Source organism: Cavia porcellus, unplaced genomic scaffold, assembly GCF_034190915.1.
Source record: "Cavia porcellus strain 051 isolate PalLab524CR breed Dunkin Hartley unplaced genomic scaffold, mCavPor4.1 scaffold_1, whole genome shotgun sequence".
NCBI classification, from domain to species: domain Eukaryota; kingdom Metazoa; phylum Chordata; class Mammalia; order Rodentia; family Caviidae; genus Cavia; species Cavia porcellus.
Genome location: NW_026947484.1, coordinates 235215250 through 235236084, shown reverse-complemented (window position 1 = coordinate 235236084; position 20835 = coordinate 235215250). Strand labels below are relative to the sequence as shown.

Here is a 20835-nt window from a genome sequence, read left to right as displayed (position 1 = left end):
AGAAGAATTCTGCTCAAGTTTGGGAAGGGATGCACTGCCCTGTCACCCAGCCCCGTTCTAGTCCCTTCCACAGGGTCTGTGACACCTTCCCCCACCACTCTCAGGTGTATGTCAGACCTCAAGATTCACCAAAAACTCCAAGGTTTTAATGTCACTTTTAATTATCTTTTACTCAATAATAAAATGAAAAATAATATATGAATACATACAATCTATATACATATATTTATTGCAAATACTTAAAATTCTTATGTAAAATGATTTTTTCTATATTTGTGAAAAAATATGTCATATTAAATGGTGTTGACACCAACTTCTCTGTACATACCCTCAATTCCAATGTTAACAATTCCTTGAAAAAGGCAAGAGACACAAAAGTTTAGCATTTACCAAACCAGTCTGTACAAACCTTATAGCCAGAGGGAAAAAATAGTTTGTGGTAAATAAGTCAATTTCCATTTAAAATAAAAAATAAACCCCAAAACTATCCCCATTATTGCATTTTTTGGAAATAATCTGAGTATCTTTAGGGCAACTTCCTCTGAAACAACGTGTACCTTAATAGTGTGGTCTTACATTACATAAACCATATGTGAGAAATTTAAAGTCTTCCACTGTCACCTTTTACATAGATATTAAAATATATTATTACTTAAAATATATTACTGGAAAGCTATATTTAAAATTGATCTTTAATAGTTGTATCAAATGTAAAGCATTAAAAAAAATAAAGTAACCAAGACTCTAAGAAGCTATTGCTTCAACTTTAGGAAACATCTTACCTACTGTTTTCTTTCAATAGGTGTGCAGGTATCGAAACATGAAGGAGAGGACCCTGCCTGTCATCATGTTCCTCAGTCTCTTTGGACAATTCTATAAAACAAGCTGAGACTCGTCCTGGGCCGAGGGGTTTACCTAATACACCGGCGTTAATGCGATGGGGAGACCTTCCCCTCCTCGGAACGATGTTGATGTGACACTGAAGAGAAAGCGACCCTGGCACTGCTGACAGTGAATTTTAGAAATAAATAGCAGTATGATGACCAGAGACCTCTCATTATGGCTAATCATTTAACCAAAGAGTTCTTTAAGGATCTCTAAGGCCGAAAAAGGCAGTAAGAAGTGATTAGTATGTAGGACACTGCACCTCACCTGGAAGGCAATGAGGTCTTCCTTTGGCGACTTATTTAAATCTGAGATAAGCTCTAAAATACCTCCAACTGCGTCTTCCCAGCCAACGGAAGCTTACTTCTCCCCACTCCAAGGCAAACTTCCCACTGGCCAGCTCTTACCCTCAGAAATGTTACAAGAATACCACGGATAGCTGCAGGATTTTCCACACAGGGGCAAAGGAACTAAAGCAGGGCAAACAAATCCACGTTACTTGGCTTTCCTCTCTGCTTAACAGGATGCAGAATTCTGAATAATCCAAAATCTTAGGATTCAGGGACTGTTTACTACACCACGTAGAACATTTATAAATCAGAATGAGAGGTCCATCACGAACACCCTTGCTGGGGGGAGGGAACCAGAAGGCTGGAAGCGCGCACAGAAGCACATCCCTCAGACGCGGCTGCCGTGCCACCCAGTGCCCTAACAGTTGGTCAGCACTTAAGGATGAATTTAAAGGTAAAACAACTAAGCCAGAACTCACTCTCACGTTATTACAGAACCACACTCTAACAATTTAAAGGGCCACTTTTTTTTCTGTTCAGCTTACAAAATGAATGGCTTTCTACTTGAAACTACTGACTTCAAACAAATGAAGTGGACTGAGAACTGGCCGCCAATCTAAGATGTATTCTCTCATCTGCCAAGTCTGAAGCAACACATCTAGATGGCCATTTGTTTCTGAAGTACAACTAAATGCAAGTATTTTCCTGGGAACTGTTTGGGAGAATCACATGAAAAACAAAGGTTGGGACCTAGCTGCAAGGCCAGGACTGAGGAAGAGGCACCATGAAATTTCTTCTCTGATGAATGAAAACCCGATGCCCTCACCGTCCTGTACACCCTTTCCTTCTCAGATAAAGGAACACAGAGGAAAGCCTTTCCAGTAGTCGTGAAGCAGAAAAATCCCTTCATCACTCCAAACTGGTGACTGCTGTGCAGCACAGGGCCAACTCCAGAACACGGAACTCTCTGGGCACAGGGCTGCACTCAGCAGTCAGGGGTGCAGCAAAGGGACGGGGCAGGGAAGTTCTCCTCACCAACTTCTTTTTTTGAGGCAGGGTCTTGTACAGCTGAGGCTGGGATTATAGTCATGGCAACCAACAGGCTTGTCAATAACCCCCCTCGGATTACCCAAGGCATCAAAGTTTGGGAGCTGGGCAACCCTAGTCAGTCTCCTACCGGTCCTTCACTGGAGAACTTATCCCCGGATGCTCGAAGCCTTTTTAATCTCTTAGCTATGTATGTGCTGAGAGAGGAGGGGAAGATTGAAGGCCACCATATTGTCTTGGCTGAAACTGGAACCCAGTTATTCTGTATTTGCCTTAAGCCACAACAAATGGCCAGAGAAAAATAAGAAACTGGAGCTGCTTATGCAGTCTGGAGCAGACACGGCAGAAAAGCAACAGAGAGTGCGTGGTGGGCTGGGGCAGGCAGCAGAATGCAGACAGGGGCCCCACAGATTCCTGCCGCCTTTCTCTTGGTCTGGAATGTGACTTAATAAACATTTTAAACTGTTCTGAATTTTGTAAGACTCACACCTAGAATATTATGTGTAAACAAAACTGCACCTTGGTGCACTAATACTATACACACCTCAAATTAGGAGAACTAAGTAAAAATGTGTACAGTAACATTCTCAACACCAAATTTGGGTGAAACTGTAGAGTTTACTTATTTTTTGGGTTTTTCTGAGGCAGGATCTCACCATGCAGTTCAAGCTGTCTTCAACTTCCTATGTAGCTCAGGCCGGCCTCAAACTCACAGCGATCCTTCTGCCTCAGCCTCCCAAGTGCTGGGATTGCAGGCGTGAGCCACTATACCTAGCTCAACTGTAGGGTTTTTAAAAAAAGTTCTTTAATCGTGACCTAAAAAGTACGTATTTGAAATTTTTTTTTTAATCATCAGAGGAGGACTTAAAAAGAATAAAAAGCTCCATGAAATTTAGGAACTAACTTTCCTTCCTTGCTAGACAATCCCTTAGCCACTCACTGAAGTCCTTCTACCTCAGACATCCCTAGTGCAGAGAACAGGAATTCTGTGACAGTGGACAGGTTTTCAAAAACAGCAGTGCCCTGCACCATGTCTGTGCACACACACGTGTAAGATCTAGTGAGACTACTACTTACTCCTCAGACACCTTGGAGATCAAAGCAAGTTGACCAGAAGCAGCCAACAAGCCACTAAGGAGTTCTTCTAGCACAACAGCTGACTGTGTAACAGCAGGCTGAGCGGAGGTAAACACACAATACCTGGCTGCCAGCACTACATCCCTTCCAAAGTTCTCTGCACTGGGTTTGACAGTTCTGCAGCTCTGCTTCCCTGTCCAGTGACACTGTCCAATGCACCGTCACTGACCCTTGCTTGCTCATACCTGTCTGTACAACCCCGTGAGAAACTGTACAGGTCTTACTGCAATGCTGTCGCCATGCACAGAATAGTCACAAAGTGGGGTCCAGAAAGGCACTCTCTTGGCAGACCACAGTCATTACTTTAGATGAGGGGGTGGGATTAGGGAGCAGCAGGGCGCGGCACGATAATGGTGCTGGTTTCCAAAAGCCAAGAACCAAGCCAGGGCTTTCTGGGTCAGAAACAAACACTGCCCATGACATTAATACCTTGTGAAAAACTTTCACTCAAGAAGGTTCCATCAAGGGACTGAGCAAACCCAGAATCCAAATCTTGAAAAGGCCAAATAACCTAAGAATAACGTCCAGCCAGACTGCAAGGGCACAATCAGCATGAACAGTCAGTTCTTTACAGACCACTCCTTTTTCCCCCTAAGTTTCAAGAAAGGTAAAAAAGAGAGACAGCTTCCTGTCACCACAAATGGCATTCCGCTTTTCAGTGTCACATGAAATGAAACATACATCAGAATTTAAAGAATAATACATCATTACTGAACACTGAAAAAATGTTAAAACAAAATGTGACATATTTACATGATTTCTTAAGTGCAAACTTGTCACAAATTCACAAAGTCTTGCTTGACTTAGACTTACTATACAAGGTGCGCTTCCTCTAAAATGTAAAAGACCTGTACTCTGTATTCCTGATTAACTGTCTCTTCAGACAAACCCACCCTTTTTTCTGTGATTCCAAAATGATGCAGAAACACATCCTGCTAGCCCCACCTTTCCCCCTTCCTTTGCAGCATGTATCTTGCAAGACTCATTACCGAACAACAAGGCAGGAGACGCACAGTTTGGAGGGGCCAATGCAATCATCATGGCAGAAAGCGCCACAACCTTTGCACATGATCATGGCTTTCAACCTGCAGTAACATTTTGAAGGTGTGTCCTCTATGCTGTTCTCTTCAGGAAAGGCCTGAACAGGAATTGTCTGGCCATGGCTGCTGGGATTCATCGCTTGGCTAGCAGGGATGGTAGTGACAGTCACTGAAAAGGACATGACATCACCTACACTGCTAGACACCTGGCTACCTAGTACAGCAGAGCTATGGTCCACTTCTGATGAGGTGGAGACATTGATCATTCCTCTGTAGCTTGGCCCTATCTGTGTGGGGCTTCCATACAACTTTGGGGTTTGCAGAGGTGGAAGGAGCAGAGGCTGATGGGTGGGACTGTCTGCAGGCAGAGAAAGAGCAGTGGAACTGAACAGCTCAGGGCTGCTGCACATCACCTTACCTCTAACGGCCTGAGCCATTTGTTTCTGGGCCACCTGAATAAAATCTCTGGCTAAGGTCTTTTCATCAAATGTTTGGCCTCTAGGGAACAGGTAACTTCCCTTGCTTAGCGTGGTGTGCTCATTCATTGGTGCCTCAGCCTTCACCGTTTTGTTGGCCAAACCATCATTGGTGGAGGGGGCTTCCCTACTCTGGGGTCCTGAACTTGCATCATGCTTGCCATAGTTCTGGCAGGCCTGGGGCTCTTCCTTCACCAGCACTGAGTCCTGCTCCTCCTCAGAACTCTCTTCATCAGTTTCATCATCTTTGCCACTGCTACTATCCCCTGCTGTGTTTCTACAATCTGTGTATTCCATTCTCAAGCCTTCAGGGGGGCTACTGAGACAAACGCGATCTTCAGGGTTTATGGACTGGCTCCTCCTACAGCTCTCTGAACCTCGGCCATAGGTGGAAATATTAAGTAAGTAGTGACCCGACATTGCAGGTTTGGATGTCCTTCTGCCAGCAAAACCCAGCATGAACCTCTGGCTTGTGGAGATGTCCTCTACCTGGAAACCTGAGTGAGCAAAGTTAAATTGAGAAGGGGGCACAAATGAGACAACGTTCTGCCTCCGAACCCTCTGGATCAGAGTCTGAAGGATCTGATCCTGGGTTGCTTTACTCAGTCCTTCTTGGTATTGGTGTGTATCAATGCTAGAGTCCCTCAGGTCCTTAGCTGAAAACAGCTGTGGGGACCTTTGGACCTGGGGGAGCTGCTTACTCTGCAAGGTTTTCCCCAGCTGCTGGATAACCATCGGATGGGGCTGTCTATCACTGACTTCCTCTCTGGTGCTAGTCTCTGTCCCAGTGGTACTTGTGAGTGGCCCTACCCCCTTTTCCTCTTTTGGAGTCAGTGGAACAGTTTTCATTTCAACTTTGGTGAGAGGCTTAGGCAGAATTTGTTCCATGGGAACATCTTTGCCCTGGAGAAGCTGAGTAACTAAAGGATTATTAGCAGGGATACTGGAGCTTGATCTTGAAATGGGTCCATTCATATTTGCAGTAGTTCCTGGGGTTTTAAGGCTAGAAGCAGCTGAGGATGGAGCTGATCCAGTAGATGCTACAGTTACACTGGCCTGGGGTACAGGAAGCTTTTCTATAGTAGTAGTTGTCAATAAAGATGTCAAGGGGGAGGGAGCCACATCCACTGGAGTAACAGCAGTTGTCTTTGTTGAGGCTAAAGGGGTTGGTATATTCTTACTAGAACATGCTTTGGGTTCAACTGTGCCATCAGCCACAAAATGAACAGGGGAGGCTCCTGAGATCACAGCAGGCCCTTTTGGAGAAGGAGCCCTCTCCTGTCCACAACCACTGAGCCTCTGTGAGTGGCTAGGGGAGGTCACTGTGGCTGTTGTGGTAGGGTCCAGGTTTTCATGACTCAATTTCTCTACATGGGCTGGTGATGCGGCGTTTGTGCGTGCTCCACTGATGGCAGGTGCTGGAGGCACTGAGGGGGTTTGCTGTAGTTGTGCTCCTGAAACACTATGAGGCTGTGTCTGGCCTGGGCTCTTGGTCTCAGGTTGGGGTTGAGCGTCTGGACCACAGGGTAAAAGCTCTCTCGGACCTCCCCTGCTTCCAGTTCCTGCCAGTTCCAATGTAGGGCCCTTTCCAGGTGCACTGACTCTGTCTGAGCCTGGACTCCCTCCTCCAGTGGTCTTCCTTTCACCACCCTCTCCTGGACCTTGTCCACCCCCAGGGCCTGGTCCGGGAATGGTCCCTCCGACTGAGGCGGCTGCAGCAGCTGCGGCGGCGGCGGCGGCGGCGGCTGCTGCGGCTCTCTGTGCTTTGACCAGCTGCGCTTTTGCCTTGATGTCTGCGAGAGTTCTGGCTCCTGTTCTGTTAGGACTAGTGATGGAGACTGGAAAACGAGCCCTGGGAGAGACCTGCGATGCAGGAAACGGCATGGGGGAGATTCTGGAGACCGGGATCTGAAAGACACAGAGCAGTGAAAAACAACAGAGGTTAGTATTCATTTATAAGACTAACGAAACTTTATTACCATTTACATCTTAAGAGTATGTGACTACAACAGCACTCATGACACATGATGGATATTACTGAGCAACATGATTTTGTGTCTAGGGTCCTTCCCATTCTCCCACAACAGAGGGGGTAATGTACACGTTCATTAGTCATTCTCACCCCTGGCCGGGATTACATTCATCTGTGCAGCCTTTTAAATGCCAGGCGTGATGGAGCACACGTGTAATCCCAGCAAGAGGTAGGATGAGGCAGGAGGATCACTGCAGGTTTGAGGCCAGCCTGGGCTACACAGTGAGCTCAAGGCCAGCCTGAACTACACAGCAAGACACAGTCTCAAAAAGCCAAGGGGGAAAAAAGCATGCTTTGGATTCTATTCCAAAATTTACAAATTGTAACTCCCCCCAAAATAGTTAATTCCAGTACATTGAGATGTAGATCTAATTACTAGTTGAGTTTAAAGGGAGCAGATAATTGTTAGAAGATGTCCTAGAATACTTAATTTTTAAAAATTAAGCTATTAAGCTCTGAAAAAGTACATGCCATCCTTTTGGAAATCCTAACATTAAGAATAGTATGGCCACTAAGTATCTTTTCATTAATTTCTCAAAAGGTCGGCAGTCCTGAAAGACTGACTCTGTAACTTGAAGGTCAAGCGTGGGATTATAATAGATGTCACAAAGTGCATGTACCATACATTATGAGATATACTCAATCGCTTTGGCCCAAACTGACTTTACACCCAACTGTAATAAGCCTAATGGTATACTTGGTGATGACAATTTTTTTTTTTTAATCGGTACCAGGGATCGAACTCACCACCGCCTGCTTGCAAGGCAGGTGCTTATGCCACTGAGCTAAATCCCCAGCCCCCTAATAGTATACTTAGCACACTGTATTTCAGAAGCTAAAAACAGGAAACAGGTAAGAAAGAATTAACTGTTTCCCCTTGTTAATATCACTTAGAAGAGACCATAGGGGAAAATAGATAAAACTAGAAGATTAAATACAAGAAAGTTAGAGAATCTAAAATAAGGATAAACAGTGGTATCTAAGACTATAGTCTTAAATGTGACACCATACCTAGCATAATAGATATCTATAATGGTTGAAAATCATTAATAATAGTTGATATCAAAGACAAGCATCAAAACAGGCGAAAACTTTTCATAACAGGTTTCATTTGTACAAGCTACCTCATGTATGATTTATATATATAAAACTTTTATATACATATAATGTAACAAACTTATTTGTACTAAAATTCAAATTTTATTATCTATATAAATTTTGTTTAAAAGGCTTTGCTGTGCTGTAAATTACATTAAGCTTTGTATTTGCAGGTGAGATCTAAGTCTAAGAATAAAGCAAGTTTAAGAGTAAAGTAATTTAGGGTGCAATCTTTTTTACAGGTATGAGGAGGGAGATTAAAGGGAAAAAAAAGGAGAAATTTGTAAATATAAACCAGGTGTGGTGGCACACACTTGTAATGCCAGCACTCGTGAGGTTGAGGATAACTGTAAATTCGAGGTTAGTCTGGGCTACAAAGTTCAGGTCAGCCTGAACTGCATAGCAAGACCTTGTCTCAAAGACAAAGGAAAAAAAAAAAAAGAGTAAAATTGTATTAACTTGGTGAGATTAAATTTTTAATCCAGGATCTCTCTGGATTACCCGAAAGAACACAGAGTGATGTAATCAAACTTTACCGAAAACCAAACAGAAAGCAACCTACTGCTGCTTAAAGCTGCAACTGCAACTCAGTTCTGATTGATACTATTAAAGAAAAGTTTCTAATATTTTTCTAAGTAAAAATTATCATAAAAACTACAACATCAGAGAGAGAGAGAGAGAAAGAGAGAGAGAAGAAAGTAAAGGAGAGGGAAAGAAAAAGGGAGAGGGAAGAAGAAAGAAATATTCCTTACTGAATTTTAAATCTCGAATTTATAAAAGGGGACAACGGTACTGAGGATAAAGCCCTTGGCTCAATTTCTAGTACTGACAAAAAAATAAGATTAAAAAACTAAAACCATAGGCTAAACTTTGAATAACTTCAGTTTTTGTAATGCAAAGCTAGAGAGATAACAAATTTTTAATAACATTTTAACCAAATGTCAGAAATAAAACAAAGAACATCAGACCTAGTAACACTAAGTAAGATGTTAGTGAGGAAAGGTGCTGAATGCATCAAGTGACACTAAGAGAAAATTTCCAAGGATTAATTTGAGCGAGTAAGAGAGAAGAAAGTGTTTAATAGTCTATTTTTCTACTTATATACTAATGTGAATGAGTAATGTTCTACAGTACAAGGGATCCTAATTGGCAAATCAGTACTGCTAATAAATAGCATTTATTAAATGACTGAACTACAAATTGATATTCAAAATAAGCCCATGTGTTAATAAAAGTCAAGATCAGGAGTAAAACTGTATTTGGATTTTGAAGGGCTTCTACCGGTTTGAGTTGGTATATATTAAGATAGTTATAGAGATACTACCACAGTGCATTAAGAAATACAGCAAGGCACTCTTATTTTGACATGTAAGAGAATAATTTCTGTAACTGTCTTAAGATCCAAAAGTAACAGCATGGGAGAGTGAGGGTGTCTAACATTAGACACTGAAGTTCCTTATTCCAACTTCAAGAAAGATCTGTAGGAATGAATGTAATTCTACATGCCTGCTCATCAGTAATTTTAGTTGTGTAAGATCACAGCTAGACGCACACCAACATTCATACCACAATTTACTTGACATCTGGGAGATGTGACCAAAATGTAAGTGCTCAGGCCATCTGTCCTCTTCACTTCCCCCCTCCCTTACCTTGAGAGGCGGTACTTTTCGCAGCTGGACTCTGTCCCCTCTGTTAAGAAAGGGCTGTGGTGAGACCTGAAATGGCTGCTGGTGCTGACGATCTTCAGTGACACGCGGCCTTTTCTCCCAGCTTGCAGGGGCCTCTTCCTGAGTGAGGGAAGATTTTCTCTTGAGGCTTTCTGGGCTCTGCTCAGCAAGAGTTACCAGAGGTTCCTTCACGCTGGTCTCTTGTGGACCTGCTTCTATTGTGGGCTTCATTATTGCTTTTTCCACCCCAGGACTCTTGGGTTTGCTTGGGGATGTAACTAAAACTTCCTGGCTTTCACTTCTGTGATAATTAGAGGCTGAGGCGACATGGTTTTCTTTCTCAGGCTGCTGTTCAGCAGAGGCAACTGGCTTCTGTTCCAAGACATCTTCAGGCTTTGGGCACTTGATGGGAAGAATGCTTAGCTCCTTTGTATTGCTAGCTGAGGCGAGAGGTGGCTCTGGAGACTGGAAGCTTGGCTGTGCCTCTTCCTGGCTTCCATGCTTTTCCTTTCTGACTCGGGAGGGCATCTGCACCACTTCTTCTTTACATTCTGACAGGGGAACCACTGGGTCTGTCCTGGTAGGAGAGACCTCTGAAGGAAGCATGGATTTTGGTTGCTCAGTGGGGGTTTTCTTTACTTTGGGATCACTGGGGGAAGATGTCAATTTCTTTGAATCTTCAAGGCTCAATCCAGAACTAAAACATGGGAGAAGAAAATATTCTAGTTGAGAAATGCCCCAAGTGACTGAAGGCATTGTGAGAAAATGACAATTCGTACGAACATTTTTACTAGATAATTTTTAAATTTCAGTTATTGCTAGTAAAGAATGTTTCACAGCCAGAGTAACTGCAATCCTGGCTATGATATCAGCTGTCCATGTGTTTTAAGTGACAAGTCGGCTGCACCTCAGTTTCTTTAACTGCACACTGGAGTTAATGACTTTACAACTATTTCATATAATGTTCATATAATGTTCATGTCACAGCACATGACGACAGCTCCCTAACAGATTACTTCTGCTTATGAAGGGGTCACATCACCTAGAGGTAAGTATTACAGACTACCTATAAAGGCGTGACGAAATACTAAAACCCATCCAGCCTGGGTGTGAACTGTGATCAATTCTGCTTCACAGAAGTTGTAGAAACGATGGCTTAGGCGATCTAAGAGAGCAGGAAACTGGCTGTCAGTATTTGGCAGAGGCTAGAAGTTGTCACTGAGCTTTATTTGGGCAAGCTTGTTTGAATCCTGCTTCAATCCAGCTCTAAAATTTCAAGATCACATGGTGCTGAGCATTTCTGGGGGTTTAGATCAGTTAGGATTTCTGAAGTGTGGCCTCATTAAAAGCCATCTACTCTTTCAGAGTCACTAATGATTTAAACTATTATATAACAGGCAAGAGTCAACGAAACCCTCTGGTGACTTAAAAAAATCAGTACTGCACCTCTGAAAGGGAGTAGTTGGCCTCACACTTTGGAGATCTTCCTGAGGGCGGGGATTTCAAGTGTGTCCCACTACCCCCAGTCTGAAACTCTTAACAGAAATCTATTCTACATTAAGTGTGAAAGGGATCAATAAACACTACTTAGAAGTAAGAAACAGCAGTCCTTAGTTCCAAGCTGTAGTTATGGAATTTTCTTAAGGGCTGCTATAGTATGCAGACAGAAGGAAGAGAGACCACCAAAGAGGAGCCTAGGTATTACTTCCTACTTTGAATGAAACAGTTCCATTATTTATCATTTATTTAAATATCTTCATTAAGATTTCATTTGGACTTTGTTAGGGAAAAAACAGATTGAGACTATATATCCTTTTAAAAATAGGCTTTGTGTCTTGATTCAGCAATGGGAATCTCTCAGAGTACCTTTTAAGAGGACACCCATTTAATTACATCTGGGAGATTTTTTTTTTTCTTTCGGGGATCAAACTTACAACCTTGCACATGCCAGGCAGGTGCCTGTGCCGCCGAGGTAAATCCCTGGCCATCTGGGATTCTTTAAGGAAAATTGTGTTTTAGGCCTTTTACCTCTAACTGCATAATAGCACACATAATATATTCCTTGGACTCCTGAGAGGTTTTGAGTAAGGCATATTTTGGGATAAATACTAGAAAAATACACAGAACCTCAGTTTCTTACATCTAATAAGGGTACTGGAAGAAAAGCCAATTTACTTCAAGGAAAGGACCGCATCAAGAATTTTCTTTAAAAAATGAAGCAATCTAGCTATGATATTAGTGATATTAAAATAGGTTCAAAGATTATGAATAATGCCATTCTGCACATATATAATTCTTAAAAAGGAAAATTCTTGGTAAAGAATTGGCAAGTAAAAAGTAAAGGAAACTGGGCACTGGAATTTCTGTTAAGGTAAAGAGATAAAGCACAAATGACATATATGCTAGAATTAACATCTGGTTTATAAAACTGTTTTAATATTACCTCTGACCATAGTAGCTTTCAAAGAATTGTTCTTTCCATGGCTCCACTTTTTTCTCCTTCTCAATCTCTTGTCGAATTCTCACCTGCATCTCCGGTGTGAATTCACCTACAAGGAATGAAAAGATTATACGAAATGGGAACATGTTATTTGTAACTTTCAACGATAGCTACATCATGGAAAATTCATGTGGGAATCAGAATACTATCATGTAAAAATAACAGAAACTTTCCAAAGAAAGTCACTGTCAAGGAAGACCTAAATATCACTGTATGAAGCAAAAATCAGCACGCTTCTTTGCATAGTGTTTAGTAATCAGCTGAGGCTTACACCATTTTCTTTCTGGGCCTCCCCAGTAGCACCTCTCTTTCACTCCAGTTATCATATTCCATACAGATATCTTTATCTCTAATCTTTATTTCTTATTTATCTTCCACTGCGGAGGTGGGGGGAGGTGATGTGCTTTAGGTAAATAATGCCACTGGGAAAGTTAATTTCTTAAAGGAAAATTATATTTTAGGCCTTTTACCTCTAATTGCATAATGAAAAGCCATGGCATACTTAAAAAACATTTGTGATGCCAATAAAAAGTTACTCGAGTTATTAATTTTCTAATTTTTCTAGAAACTGTACCAGTCCACACCAGTACTGAACCAGTCCATGAGTGTCACAGCAACAAAGACAGTCAACATGCCAAGAACCCAGCTCCTGTGAATGTGCCATTTATTTGCAATATATCACAACCACCTCAATCTTTCCCACTCCATTGGTACAGAACAGGAAAGTGTTTGGTGGGCAATCTTCAAACTTGTGGATCAGACAGGTTACTCCCTCTTACAGTCTAATATCCAAGATGTCAAGAATAAAAGGAAGAAACGGCAGACTTTGAAGTTTAAGACCTGCTGGGGGCAAGAAGGAGGAAAGAAAAAGTATTAGGAGACTGTGGACATCACAGTCCTGGGAAAAGGAATATGAAAGGTGAATCTGGGAGTCTGAATCCAACCCAGAGTTTCTGGTGTTGATTCTACTGTGTATCCTAAAATAAGGACTAAAATGTTTTGAACCTTGTGGCCATTTAATCAGTGTTCCAAGTTTTGCTTGCTCATAAAATATCACAAGACAACTTGCTCACCTGTAAAAAAAGAAAAGGCAACAGTAATAAGCAAGGTGCCACTGCTGATAGCACCTAAAACCTATGAAAAAAGAGCGGTTGGGCAGTTTAGTCTTCAGTAACCTGAAGTTAGTACCAGTAACCTGAAGGTTTCAAAAGTATTTCTGTAATTTTAACTCTTTCAAGAAAAATGGGTCTCTACCAAAGGAAATCTGCAAGAAATGACTAAAGGAAGCAGAGCAAGAGACCCCTTCTACACAGAATGTGCTCAGGGGACTAACTGGAACATAAAAGTGGGTTCCACAAACATGTCCCTTACTGTTCTGCCGTAAATTTTTACTTTAGTCTAAAAGTAGCTGGCTGTGTATTTCAATACCTCTCCCTGAGGGCTATGTGAAGCAATCTTTGTGTTTATCCACTTGGTACAACAGAAGACAAAGTGTGTGCCTGTGTGCAGAACTGTCAAGCCAGTATTTTCACCTACATGATGCTCCATGGAAGTTTTTGCATGTTTATCTGAGCATCACAAAGGGTATAATACACCCACACCACTCTCTAGGATTTGGTTTAAAATCAGATTTCTTTTGATTTTTCTGGAAGAAGTAGTTCAGTTCAATACAATGGCACAGATTTGCAAGTTTCTGAGGTCAAATGTGAATCACAGATTACTCATTCATGGATGATGAAGATGATCCATTATGGTAAAATACATGTTTTCATAACTGAAGAGTGGTACGGGTGGATGATGATGATGAGTTTAAACATTGGCCACGGGAGCCAAACTTTCTGTAACTGAAATAAAGCAAGAATCCACTGATAACACTGATAACACAGTGTATAGAGACTTCTTTTATTCAGAAGACAAAGAAAACAGCAATGTGAGTACATTTTTTTTTTTTTTTTTTGGTCTTTTTGAGACAGGGTCTCGCTTCGCACATCAGACTGGCCTTGAGCTCACTTTGTAGCCCAGGCTGGTCTCGAATGCGCAACGATCCTCCTGTCTCAGCCTCCCGAGTGCTGAGATTACAGGCTTGAGCCACCACGCCCGGCTGTGAGTACATATTTAACTAGCTGAAACGTTGCAAAATGGTCACACAACTGAATGGTACCATCCAATGTTGGAACTAGGTCTGAAAATACAACAAGGGTCTGGGCAGGGGTGAAAAATATTGGACAAAATGCCAGCACTGCCATTTAGTGTTGGAAAGTCTAATGTGAAATACTACAAGATGCTGTGACACTCACAAAGGCTGAGCTCCAAGTAAAATATTCTGTTCATACCACCAGTCATACTAAAAAATGTATTTATGATGACACCTCATCAGCTGAACTGAAAGCATTCATGTATGCTGTACTTATATGGAAGAGCTATGGGTCAAAATATGGCATAAACACTTATGCCCTTGTAAACGTGAAGACTTATTACGCTTTCAATTTAGAAATTTACCCTGGCACTCAGCCATCAGGCCCTTGTTCAAATACTAATATAATGAATGATGCTGTGAACAGACTTGTTGCTCCCATCTTCCAAATTAATCCGAATGCCATTCAACAACTGGTTGCTCAGTTTCCAACTGATGCTACATTTGCTAACAGAGGACAACTTGGCCATGGCAGAAACAAAGCAGAAATTTCAAATGTAACATTGCAATTTTTGGAAAATTGCATTTCAGAAAGTTGTAACATTGGCCTTGTATGTGGCAAACAAACAAACAAACCCTCCAAAAATAAATCCCAAAGTGGTCCTGCTGATGTCATCAACATCATACTATGATGAAAATACTGAAAGGGAAATCTCCACAAAACAGACGCCTGGATAGAATTTTCTACATAAAACCAAAGGCAGAGTAGTAGATGTTGAGGTGGCAACTGTGATGTCACTTGAAACACACAGCATTAGGCAATAGTTGTGTTTTACTCAACCCTAAACATGTATGGCATAAACAGTTTGATAGTTTACAAAGAAAATAAAAAGTGCAAAATAGTATGGAGAAATGTTCTTACAGGCCTGGGACCAGATCATTTACAGCAGAATAAAAACAAAATGTTTCTGCCCAGAGAAAACAAAACATCCGTGTCATCAGTGTATACCATACTTGTGTGTGAAAATGCAATTTTCCTGTATTAAGACTTCCTTGGGTGTGACAATTGAACACGAGATTATTTCTGGCGTAGGGTTTTATTAATATTTTCACTGCAGTTCCCATACATTTTTATTTCTGGTATTATCGCTTACATTTTATAAACAAGTATAGAATTGATGTCTATTCTAAGCACTCAATACACATTTGATATTTTATTTTACTGATGTCTCATTTTCCTGTTAAGAGCACAATGTAGAAAATGGACGCTCCTTACAAAACAGGGAAAGAAGAGGGGTAACAAGAATGGCTTGTTACACTGGAAACAAACAAAAGCTAAGAATGTGTGCTACACCAGCGCAAAGTTTAACGTGTACATGGCGCATGTAGTCGTCATGTGTAAAGACTGCCTTGCATGTGACAGCTAACGCAAAGATTATTATTTTTTGTCTTTTTAAGTTAGGGTCTTGCTATGCAGAGTTCAGGCTGGCCGTGGGCTTACTTTGTAGCCCATGTGGTCTTGCACTTGCAACAATCCACCTGCCTCAGCCTCTCGACTGCTGGGATTACAGGAGTGCGCCATCATGCCTCGCAGCAAAGATTACTTCAGTGGTAGATTTTGCTTGTGCTTGCACTGTAGCTCACATAGGTTTTTTGTTTGTTTGTTTCTTTGTTTTTTGTGGTGCTGGGGATTAAACTCACTACCTTGCGCTTGCCAGGCAGGCACTTACGCCACTGAGCTAAATCCTCAGCCCCTCACATAGGTTTTTATTTCTGACGTTACTTCTTAGATTTTGTAAGCAAGTACACAACTTAATGAGACTGGGAATATAGCTCAGCAGCACAGCATCTCCCTGGTAAGCTCAAGATGGTGGGTTCAATCCTCAGTACCAAAACCAAACCAGTAATAATAACGTCCTGACGAAACAGTAAGATCAGTGAGATGTCAAGTATGTACTAGAAAAAGGCAAGCAAAGCAAAATATATGAACTGTCCAAGTAAGTGATTTGTGTGTATGAGGGATGTGCTGTTTTTGGCATGTATAAAAGACTGCCGTGGGTCTGATAATAGAAGTAAAGGTTTTATTTTTGTGGAATGTTATTGGTATTTTCATAGCAGTTGATACAGGAATTTATTTCTGCTGCTCTTTTTTAGACTTTGTACCCCAAAAACCATTTGATGTTGAAAAATTTGATGCTTTTATATAAACACTCAACAAATATTAAAAATGGAATACTTTATTTTTTGTTATTTGTCCTGATAAGCACTCACTGTTAAGTAAAATTCATAAAATTCGTAATTCATCAGGGTCAGGGATATAGCTCAGTGGCACAGCACCTGCCTGGCAAGTGCAAGATCCTGAGTTCGATTCCCAGTATTCAAGAAAAATAAAAATTAAAAAAAATAATTCATCAATAGAAATAGTCTAAAGAATAAATGCACACTTGACACACCCATAGTTATATCTCTCATATGACAAAACGTATGTTACATTCCTTAAAGAAACACTGCCGTAGTATGTTATCAGGAGCCTACGTGGTTCCATGGATCTCACAGAAGGTCTGACAACGTGTTTTACACAGGACAGCTAGTTCTACCTTTTGACCACTTTACCTCCCAAAACTGTACAAATATCTGAAAAGCAAAGAGTGCTTACAGTTGTTCAAGTTCACACAGACCCTGGGAGAGGACGTGAGGTAGAACTCGTACCTTCTGATAGTCTCTCCTTCCAGCCTTGGGCTGCTGAAGTGAAGAACTCATTGTTAAGGGCTGAGCCATTCAACTTCATCAAGCCATCCGGACCAACCTGCGTTAAAGGACAAGCCACACAAAGTTGTCAATGATCCTTGGCACTCAACGTTCTGGTTTATGGCACTAGGAAGTTGTTAACAGCTAGGCACAGTGGTGACAGCCTGTGATCCCTACACCAAAGACGGAGAGGCAGAATTGGGAGTTTGAACACAGCTTCAGGAACTCAGGGAGACTGTCTCAGTATAAAAAACATAAAAAGGGCTGGGGATGGGGCTCAGTGTGAAGGCTCTGGGTTCAATCACCAGTATTGCCAAAAAGAAACTAGTGTGTCAGTGTAGTCTATGAAAGTGGTTGCTTCAGAACCATTATTATTTCCTAACACCAGCCATGTTAGTCACTGACAGTTCTTTCTCTTAAAATCATTATGAAAGCAAGATGAAAGCAGTTTCTCTACGTCACAGTGAAGAGCTACTTATATTCTCCAGTTTAGCGTAAGAGATTAACAAAGACTAAGTCAGCCACACAGCTGTCTATAAATCTAAATCTAATTCTACACATAGCTATATTTCTCTGGCCTTCCCCTGAATCTTCCAAACCTTTGGTGTATCTTCTTGCTAGTTTTGTTTTTCCAAGTCTAACATACACCAGTATATGGTACATGAATTTATTTTCTTCCATGATTCTGGTCACAAAATGAACCAAACGAGAATCAAATCAATTTCCCCATAAGCTCAGTATTGAATCCAACTATCAGCCAGGTGTGGTGATACACACTGGAATCCCAGCATTCAGGAGGCTGAGGCGGGAGGATGGACATAAGTCACAGTTCTGTGACAGTTCTGGCTATGTTATACAGCAAGACGCTTTCTCAAAAAACCAAAATAAGTAAGTTAAGTAAGTAATACTAAAAAAGAATGTAACCAGTGAATTTGATTGGTTCTCATCTAATTCAGCTTGTAACCAGAGTTGAGTTCATGATCTGAGGCACTATTATACTAGAGTTTAAATTATTTTCCATGAGAGCAATGCTTCCTTTAGAAGATTTTCACAAAATAATAAAAACGACAAACACATCTAACTCAACCATTATTCTTCCTTGTCCTATGTCCTTCCAGATGTGTCTGTGTATCTGAATCTCTGTTTTTGGCTTACTCTTTTCTTATGCAATGCTCAGGATCAAAACCAGAGCCTTGTGAACGTTAGGAAAGTGCTGAACCACTGAGCTTCCCCCAGCCGCAGTGGTTCTCTTTTCTGAAGCAGACTCTCACTGTTGCTCAGGTTAGTCTCAACCCCATGACCTGCCTACCTCAGGCAGAATGGCTCATTCCTACTCCCCTGTGCCACTGGCCCGTATCCTGCTAATACTGGATGAAGACAACTCCTCCTGAACTGGAGTCTACACCCTGCCAGGACAACCACTCAAACTGACTCTGCGCTCTAACCATTCTATTAAGAGTTTCTCCTCCTGATTTAATAAACCTTATAAAGCCCAACTACTAAGTCACTTAAACATATTCTTATTTAGTACCATTAATATCACTTCTTTACCAATATATGTAAAAAAATCCTTAAATGTTAAAGAGTTCTTGGGCCAGGGATTTAGTGCAGCAGCACAGCACCTGCCTGGCAAGTGCAAGGCATGAGTTTGATTCCTGGTACCAAAAAAATAAAAATAAAAAGTTAAATAGTGCTAAATATGATGAGTCAAAGTAGTCCCACAAGGGTTCAAAGTTGCTTATGTTTTAAAATGACAAACCTGTCGATCCACCTCTGGAAGCAGTAAAAGAAGTCGCTGCTGGCAATCCCCAGGAAGGACGGAAAAGGTGTGTTTATTTATCAGTGCTCGCAGGTTTGTATTAACCAGGATGGAGTCTGGGGTCTCCACATCAATGTCAGCACATTTAGTCCTTTTCATTTGCCCTAAAAAACAAGGAAAAGAATCATTTATACCTCCCTCACAGTCATGTTTCTACCTAAATCTGTGCAGTGCAAAAATTGAGAGAAAAAATTTCATCTAAGGTCAACGAATCAAGTCTTATAAATGTATACAGGATAAAACAATACAACTTATCCGCAGCACAGCAAGGGATTCACCTCAGCGAGGCCCACAATTAAAATCCAGTATATCTCACAATTATTACCCAAGAAATCACAAGTCATGCCACAACAGTCATTGGAAACGAGAAATAACCAATTTAGACCTAGAACCATGAAGCAGAGCATGTAATTATAAAGATAGGAACAATATAATGAGGAATGTTTCCTCTTTTCAGAGCTGGGGATGGGATCCAAGGCCTTGTGCACGCTGGTAAACATTGCACCATGAAGCCATACCTTGGCTATGATCAAGAATTAACAGACTTTTTAAAAAGTTAAGACTTCTATAGATGTAGGGTACCAGCTGTTGAAATCAGCTACTATGGATGGATAAAAGAACAGCTGAGATAATATTAAATAGGCAGGTATAATGTACTAAAAATGATTTTTCCAGAATAAGAGGGGGTAGGGTGGGGAGGGATGGAGGGAAAGGTGCATTTTAAGAGCTTTAGAAAAAACACAAATACCTAATTAGAAACCATGAAAAGAAAAATCAACACAATGGATAAAAAGGACACTCAGGAGACTTAGGTGGGAGAATCATGAGTTCAAGGCTCAAATTACAGCATTAAGTTATAACGTAGGAACCTGAAGCCAGACAGTATAGCTCAGGTTCTACTCAGTATCATCTCACCACATAGGTAAAGGAATCATGGAGTATATCATCTCTGGGATGCAGGTATTTCAGTTAAAAGTTCAACAAAAACATAAACAGAGGGCTGGAGATTTAGCTCAGTGGCATAAGCGCCTGCCTTGCAAGCAGGCAGTCATGAGTTCGATTCCCGGTACCGATAAAAAGGAAAGAGACAAAAAAAAAAAAAAATAAAAAACATGAACAAAGGTTTTTATATATTTGGAATTAAAAACAAGTACTTAAATATACCCTAAGACAAAGAAATTAAAATCGACTTTTCAAGCTGATAATAAACCCAGTACCCGGGAGGTATGCTTAATAGTCTGGATGGGTCTGGAACATGGAAATGAACACAGACATGCCTTCTGAGCTCCTCAGCTCCATTATACTGTCTTGGTAAGAGGCTAGGCGATGAGGGTGAGCCCAGGACCCTTGCACAGGCAAGGCTTGTACTTTACCACTAGCACTCCCCAGTTCCTCTTGCAGTAGCCTTGACCTTCTATGAAACTGCTGGGAGCAGACCTGACTCTTTTTCTTTTGTTTTTTGGTACCAGGGATCACACTCACAATCTTGTGTTGGCTTTTTCTCCTCTCTAGTTTGTAACTAACTTGATGTGTTACACATGTCTTGTTACAAAAGGGTATACAACGGATATACTATGCAATGTTCAAATCGGGGTAAGCATATGTGGTGTGACCAAACTGTATGATGAGTCTTTTAAAAATAAAGTAAAATAAAAGTTGTGACAGCTGGGTGCAGTGGTGCACAGCTGTAATCTCAACACTCCGGAGGCTGAGGCAGGAGGATCACTGAGAGTTCAAGGCCAGCCTGGGCTATAAAGTAAGTTTTAGCTAAGCCTGCAGTGCACAGCACAATCTTGTCTCAGAAAGAAGAAGAAGAAGAAAAAAAAAAGGCCATACAGTAAATGACACTTTGCCATTCATGTGCATCCAAATATTCCTCCTCACTTGAACACACTTATGCCATGATTCTTAACACTTTCTGAAGCAGTTCTGGAAGTCTGTAGTGGGTGAGATACAAAATAC

General features: G+C 41.3%; 1 protein-coding gene across 4 annotated transcripts in view; it reads right to left on the bottom strand.

Moving 5' to 3' along the window:
* Nucleotides 1-136: 136 nt before the first annotated feature.
* Asxl2 (ASXL transcriptional regulator 2) overlaps nt 137-20835 on the bottom strand; it is a 153798-nt gene continuing 133099 nt past the window's right edge. For all 4 annotated transcript variants that reach the window (XM_013155917.3, XM_063231340.1, XM_063231344.1 and 1 more), the window contains 5 exons: nt 18814-18977; nt 17016-17112; nt 12116-12221; nt 9655-10369; nt 137-6783 (listed from right to left, as the gene is read on the bottom strand). In XM_013155917.3, coding sequence (XP_013011371.1) covers nt 4345-6783; nt 9655-10369; nt 12116-12221; nt 17016-17112; nt 18814-18977 — 3521 coding nt within the window. In that variant the 3' untranslated portion in view covers nt 137-4344. The remainder of the gene's footprint in view (nt 6784-9654; nt 10370-12115; nt 12222-17015; nt 17113-18813; nt 18978-20835) is intronic.